At 33.5% G+C, this 7,782-nt stretch overlaps 1 protein-coding gene across 1 annotated transcript; it reads right to left on the bottom strand.

The window, feature by feature from the left end:
• Positions 1–307: 307 nt before the first annotated feature.
• On the bottom strand, positions 308–3,304 carry LOC121997690 (deoxymugineic acid synthase 1-like). The gene is made up of 4 exons (XM_042552245.1): positions 2,953–3,304; positions 1,086–1,329; positions 819–998; positions 308–676 (listed from the first exon to the last, which is right to left on the bottom strand). Exons 1-4 carry the CDS (start codon positions 3,264–3,266, stop codon positions 452–454), a joined length of 963 nt encoding a protein of 320 aa, XP_042408179.1. The 5' UTR covers positions 3,267–3,304; the 3' UTR covers positions 308–451.
• Positions 3,305–7,782: the final 4,478 nt, after the last annotated feature.

Genomic DNA, 7,782 nt, shown 5'->3' on the forward strand with positions numbered 1-7,782 from the left:
TTTGTTCACAGGAGTGCCGCATTGGAAACTACCTGAGCATGCTGCTGGTGTATCTGATCCATGAGGACACCAAGAAGGAGGATGATTGGCACCAAGACAACATCAGCAGCAGTGGAAGGAATGACAAATCCATTATAAACAGCAGAACCATATCTTGCAGTATCTAATAAAACATAATTGCACCGGACCGGTCATTTTAGAGATAATCAATGAGATTAATTGGGATTATCATTTTTTTTTAATAAAACACAACCGTAGCACCTACTCTTTGGTTGCTATAATGGAGGACAATAGTATTACTATAAGATTCGTATAAATTTATGATCCACATATTATTTTAGACCTCCTTCATCTTTATTCAGCCAAGGGGAGTTGCCAGTGGAGGTTTTAATATCATACAATAAACTTGCATACATCAAAAACAAATTCAAATCATTTAACTAATCCTTCATCATATTTCATCATCCCATAACTCTTCGATAGACTTATAGGGTCCATTCTCTGAGACTATGAACGTAGATTGATTTCCTCTGCGCTGAGGAATCCTACTGATGCTCTCCCTCTCTTCTTCATTCAACTCCCAGTCCAGTATGTCCAAATTCTCCATCAATCTTTTCTCATTGAAGCTTTTCACTATCACACAGTCTCCTTGCTCGTAAACCCATCTCAAACATATCTATCATACAAACATCGAGTTATACAACAAGTTTTAAGACAAGTAGTTTCAATCTTTAAATATTTGATCAGTTATTGTAAGGCTCATAAAATTTTTATAGTCACCTATGATTGGGACTGTCATTAACATTAGTCTCATTTACCTGAGGAAGAGTCTTTCCTTTAGCTTTGGCTATTTGTTGCAGAATCTCACACTCCATAACCCAATCTTGACCCCAGGCTGTTCCTCTAGCTCCCAACGGTGAGTAAGCACAGAGTTGAATGCCTTTAGCTTTGCAAAACTCCCTCAGCTTCTTTTGTTGGAAAAGAGGGTTCACCTCCACCTTATGCATTTATTAGTAAAAAATTAATTGAATCTAAACATAATAAAGTGAATCTAAAGAATAAATTTGTAGGTTTTGTATGTAAACCTGGTTGGCCACAGGTGGAATTGTGGCAGTAGAGAGCAGTTTCTCAATCTTTTTGATGGAGAAGTTGCTGACTCCAATGGATTTGGTAAGCCCCATCGTTTGGCACTCCTCCATGGCTGCCCATACGGAACTTATATCTAGGGGCATTAGTTCATCCTCTAAAATTGGTAAGGGAGGGCCTTCCGGTTTAGCGCTAATGGGGAAGTGAATGAGATAGAGATCAAGGTACTCCAACTGAAGGCTCCTGGTATGATTTAAACAATGAAGAGGGAATGAACCGTCTTTGGGTAGCATGGCATAATACAAAATATTGTTTCAAAAAGTGATGAATAAATTTAAATAAAGTACAATTATAAGGACTTGTCTAACGCAGAACCTGTTAGGAATTCAATTCATGTGATTTCTTTCTTTGAAATGATAAAGAACTAATGATCAGATTTTTTTTCTCCAGCAGAACATGAAATTTAACTTTTGAGTAGGCCATAATCTTGCTGTTTTTTTCCCATGGGCTAATGATAGCACAAAACTAGTATAAACAACTAGATACTTTTTGGTCACCAAAAGTTGATTTTTGATTTCATTCCTTTGCTAGATTAATTTAGTCTCTATATCCAATTATTAACTAAAAGTCGTGAGTTCCCTACTCTCTAAGCTAGTTTTGTACTTATAAATACAAAAAATTTTAATTTTTGTGTAGCTTATTTCATATTCCTCTTTCTCTATGAACACTAGTGTGATCAGTGTAGCTTATTTCATATTCCTCTTTCTCTATGGACACTAGTGTGATCATGCACACGCGTTGCGTATGTAATATAATAATATATAAATTATTTGGGTCTTTGAAAATCCGAATTGTTTGGATTTTCTAGTGTATCCTTATAAACCAAGAATTAATTATTTGGATAAGATTCCCATATAGTGACGCTAGAGAATCCCAACAACAAACTACTGTAACAGGTTTCCCTATGCAAAAAATATTTATAGAAGGTTTTTTGATCATAGTGTTGTCAATTCTAAGATATGAGACTAAAGATAACTATATTTTTTTTTATATAAAATAACTAGAGAAAATTAATGATGAGAAAAATTCATAATAATATGCTGTAGCTGAGTCTCGAACCCTAGATCACTGATTGTTTTACTTGTGGAATTACTAATAAACTTTGGAATTATTTTTAGTGTAAATAGAAAAAAGGACATTAACGTAAATACATTTTAAGCTTCATCAAAATTAGTTAGTAAAGAGGGAAAATTTTTAATAAAATAGTAAGATAAAGAATCATGTTTCACTCAAGATTAAGTTCGCCCTAGCCCAGTAAGGCTTGGTTCAAGCAACACCTGCGCAGCAGCTGTGGAACAGGCCATGTCGAAAACTAGCCTCAATAAGCTGGGATCTAGCTACACCCGGTCTTGTGCCCGAGTTAATTGGTTGGCATGATCACAACCCAATTAGCTCTGGGCGAGACTTACTGCAGCCTAATTGCAGTAGTCAAGCCTAGCTAAAGGGCCTGAGCCTGGCTCATTGCCCTTCTACAAAGTCGCAGAATAGAACTCTTTTATGCTGAATGGAAAGATTTAAAAAATCTGACAGTAAAAAAAAAAAAAGATTGTAAAATCTCACAAAAGTTTGATGTTTATTTAACTCTGAAATCACCATACCACTGCAGAAAAAAACATTGTTAAGATAATTTGGTAAAATAACATGGAGAGAATGCTTCCTCCATTTATTTCCTCAAATACAAGAATTGAGTTTTGAATTCACAAGACTCGGTTCTACTATCTCAAACAGAAAATAATGCAAAAACTCGATTCAAGAAGCGGCAAGAATAGATTTTTGCACCGACTAATTCACAAATAAATCGTTTACCTGAGTGACTTTTGCAAGGCAGGAAGCACGAGATGGCTGTGGGCGTCCCGGATCCAGAGCTTGGAAGTGATGAAGAGCTCGTCCCGGGAGGCGATGAACCCCAATCGGAGCGCTTCCGCTACGGCCTCGCCTAGCGGCCACTCCGAAGAGTAGACTGAGGCGGTGTCGAAGTGACGGTAGCCGATCTTGATGGCTTGGAGTATGGCGTCCCGAGTGTCGTCGAAGGTCGACGGCCAAGGGAAGGCCGCGGTGCCCATAGCGATGCAGGGCATAGCCTTGGGGCCAGAGCTCAGGGGCACCTCATGGATCGCCATAGATGCCCTTCTTCTGCTTGTGGAAATGGAGGTGAGAGGCTGCGAGCAGAGTTGGGTTTTTATAAACATCCGTGAGCGACGTGACATGCCGCGCTGACGGCAGATCCTCTGGCCAGTGGTCCCCTCCGGTCCCTTCCGCCGTTTATCCACGCTATTTAAATAATAATAATAATATAAAAATATATGTCTTCCTGGATTCTTTCGAATTGAAATCTAGATATTTTCTTGCATTCCAAAAATAGAAGAGATTTAGTGGTCACGTTAAAATCCGTTTTTAGTCATTGCTGATGCAAATAACTGGATAAACAATCACGTATAGAAGACGCTAATGCGACATATTGGCTATCCACCACCAATCGTAATATTCCACCGAGGACGCCGAATCTATCGCCAAAAATAAAATCCAGCCGTCTGGCCTTCACATTCACCCTATCAATAAAATATCTAGATTTCAGTAGGCTTAACTTTTATATTTATTTACCTAAATACATAATTATCTTTTATTATATTATTATTTTATAAATAATCGGCTATTCATTTATTAGTAATGGACGATTATATGGATAGTCAACAATCAATTGATTTCTGAATTTATTATGTTTACCACTCGTCTATTAAGTTATTCGAACTATTACAAATTTAAATCAACAATCTATTAAGCTATCATCTATCATAAATATTAAATATAATATTTTAATTTTATTATTCCAATCTAACCTGAGGCTTTACACTTAAGATGAATAAAAAAGTAAGAAGTACGATTTTTCTTTAAAGTATTTATAAAAGTATTTAATTTTATTAGTAAATTAAATTTTAATCAAAATTTATTGATAGTTTTAAATATCTTAAAGTCATTTTAAATCAGGATCATTACATTTCTAAAAGTTTAATCACGCCATCGGACATAAATTTCACCGTCTAGATAAAAGAGTTGTGGTTTTCTAAAATTGACACAACTTTAGGATATTTTATCACGAACTAATTAGAAGACTTGAAATTATCATACTCACTCACACTACCAAAGTGTTCTTAGAACTCTTCTACTTTAGTATAGTTAAGATTTTAACATTTTAGATAATATAGAACCATCAATAAGTTTTGATGACCTTATGTACCTCAAAATTATTTCAAATCCGAACCATTACATTTCTAGGATTTTTCTAAATGTATCCTCTCAGAAATGGATTTCACAGTTTAAATAAAGAACTATGAGTTTCTGAAATTAGCACAACTTTGAGATTTTTTTATCATGAGCTCATTAGAGGATCTAAGTTTATCATATTTACTCACCAACACTTACACTACCAAAGAGTTTCTGGAACTCCTCTGGTTCAAATTATATCAAAATTTTGAAATTCTGAATCATATATGGTCATTTGCGAGTTTTGGTCTAAATTTATTGGCGGCCTCTAGCATCTCAGAATCACTTTAAATCATGATCATTATATTTTTGTAAGTCTCTTAAGTATAACTATATCCTCGGACATGAATTTTATTACAGCAATAGAGAGTTGTAGGTTTATGAAATTGACACAATTTTAATATATTTTTTCACGATCTTATTATAAAACCTAGGTGGCTAGGTATGTGATACTAAGTCACCAACATACACAATGGTTCTTAGAAATCCTTTGATTTATACTATATGAAGATTTTGATATTATGTATCCTACAGGGCTATCAATGAATTTTCACTAAAAAAAATGACTTTATAGGGACGAATTTGTTAAAAAAATTCGTCGTAAAAATTTTTACGACAAATTTTGGAACGAAAATATATTCGTCCCAAAAATGTTGTTGCTGAATTTGCGAAGAATAGATAATTTTCGTTGGAAATTTTTACGACAAATTTCAGTTTTTTGTCGCAGAATTCGTTACAGATTTGCAACGAACATTAATTCGTCGCAAATTTCATAATCTTAAATCTGCGACAAATATAAATTTCGTTCCAAATTTGCAACGAAATTTTTCATCGCAAAAAATGTTACATAATTACAAATAACCACGGTAAAAAAAACTTATTTTTGTCGCAAATTTATGACAAAAACATATTTTCGTTGCAAATTTGTGACAAAAACATATTTTTGTTGCAAAATTGCAACAATTCGCAAATCTGCAATGAATCTGAATTCGTCGCAGATTTGCGCGCGACAAATCCAGATTCGTCCTAGATTTCCGACAAATCTCACTTTTTTCACTTGGCTATTTTATAAATTTGCAACGAGTTTTGGGGCGAATGTAGATTCGTTGCAAAAGTTGTTCCTTTAATTTTTGACCCAAATCTGCAACGAATTTTGGGACGAATTTAGATTCGATGCAAAAGTTGTGCCTTTTTGCGACGAAAAATTAATTTTTGACCCAAATCTGCAATGAATTTTGCGACGAACCTCTTTTGTCGCAAAAGTTAATCCTTTTCCATATGAATCTCGACCAGATTTGCGACAAAAAAATAATTTTTGTCCCAAATTTACGATAAATTTTGGGACGAATCCTGATTCATCGCTTATTTGGGTGAAATCATATTTGTCGCAAATTTGCAACGAATCTTAATTTGTTGCTAAATTATGATAATTTTGCGACAAAAAAAAATTTATCCTCACCAAAAAAATTTCCAGCATATTTTTTATTTTATTTTTCTTTTATCTTATTTACAATAACACATACAACATCTTCAATAAAATAATATCCAACACATCCATATCTATACATCCAAACAAATCATCACAAAACTAAATACAACCATATCCAACATCCAAATAAATTATCCCCAAACTAAATACATCATATTCATATATACAAATAACCAAAATCCAAACAACAACAATTACAACAAAACATAATATCTAAACATGAAAGTTCTATCATAACAAGGCATGCAAAGCAAAAAAAAAAAAAAAAATACAAAGTGTCACGTCTCAGGAGCTTTGGTCGCCTTCCATGCTTCTTTTCCTACGTTAAATTACAAACAAACAATAAGTAACATTTATAACTTAAAAAATATATCAAACATATAAATGATATTTGTATCTAGCATTTACATAGATGAATGAAATTTGTAACTAAGATTGTTTGTCAAAACATGCAAAGTATCACCATGACATAAAATACAAAGTATCGCCATGACATAAAATGCAAAGTATCAAGGTGAAATTAAAGTTGTTTACAATTCATATCCTTTGTTCAAAACTCATGTTTCTAGTTAATGTTTTGTTTCATATTTCTTGTAGAGAATTGTAATATCTACTAATATCAAACTCATAATAGTGTTTTGAATATTTTTTTATACAATTATGATATATAATGTACATGTAAAAATGTGTACCAAACATGACATAACATGCAAAGTATTTAGGTAAAATAAAAATATAGAATGAACTATAACATCATATGAAAAAAAATTCAAACATAAAATTTACCATAAATTTACGAAGAATCACCACCACCGCCATTATCATCATCACCATCATCACCGTCATCACCGTCACCGGGAGGAATTTGACTTGGAACAAAGATGTTCTTCAACTTTATTTGAGGGTAAAAAATTTTCATTGTGAGACTTTTTACACGGACACCTTATCTTATTGTCATCCATATACTCAACTTGACTACATGCAAAATTCAAATATTGTCTCAAGCCAGTGATAAACTCATTAGTTAAACCCCGACGATCAGACAAATTCTTGTTATACATCCAACCTCTTTCATTTTGCATTTTGTCTGTTTACAATAAATTACATTAATAAAAACTTCTAGATAACAAACTAATGGTAAATGTGTTGGTGCAGGAAGCATCTGACGATCGAATCCGAGTTTTGATAATGGCAAAGGGTTCAAAGTTAAGATTAATTGTTGTCTAATGTACTTGAATAAGTATTTCAGGAAAATCCTAACTATGGTTAGGCAGGTGAAAATCCTAAGGGGTGGTAACCTTAGGTCCTAGAGGGCGGTAACCCTAGGTGAAGGAAAACCTTAAGGGGCGGCAACCTTAGGTCCTAGGGGGTGGTAACCCTAGGTGGAGGAAAACCCTAAGGGGCGGCAACCTTAGGGGCGAAAACCCTAAGGGGCGAAAACCCTAAGTTAAAATAGATTTTCCAAAAAAAAGTAAAAAAAACTAAGTAAATGTTCAAATGTTCCCCAAAAAAATTTCTAAGTCAAGTGAATGAACTTTTAGAATTTTCCAGAAAAAAATTTCTAACCCAAAAAAAAATAAGTTAGAATTAAAAAAAATTCTAAGGAATTTTTGTTTATTTTAACAAATTTTTGATAAACTTTCAAAGAATTATTTAATTCTTGTTTAATACTTTTTCAGAAAGTTAATTAAACATTTTCTTTCAATATTTTAGCTTCCAGGTCGTGGCAAGGCACTAGGCCTTCTTGGTTATTGGAGCAACAACCACTTCCTTAGACAAAGCTTCCATAAAGAATTTCAATGTTTAATTTTCTCACTGTAAGCTTTTAATTTTTAAAAAATTAATTAAGCACAGATTTTGGAACCCAATAGAGGTTCCTTCCTACA

Source organism: Zingiber officinale, chromosome 6A (genome assembly GCF_018446385.1).
Source record: "Zingiber officinale cultivar Zhangliang chromosome 6A, Zo_v1.1, whole genome shotgun sequence".
Lineage (NCBI taxonomy): Eukaryota > Viridiplantae > Streptophyta > Magnoliopsida > Zingiberales > Zingiberaceae > Zingiber > Zingiber officinale.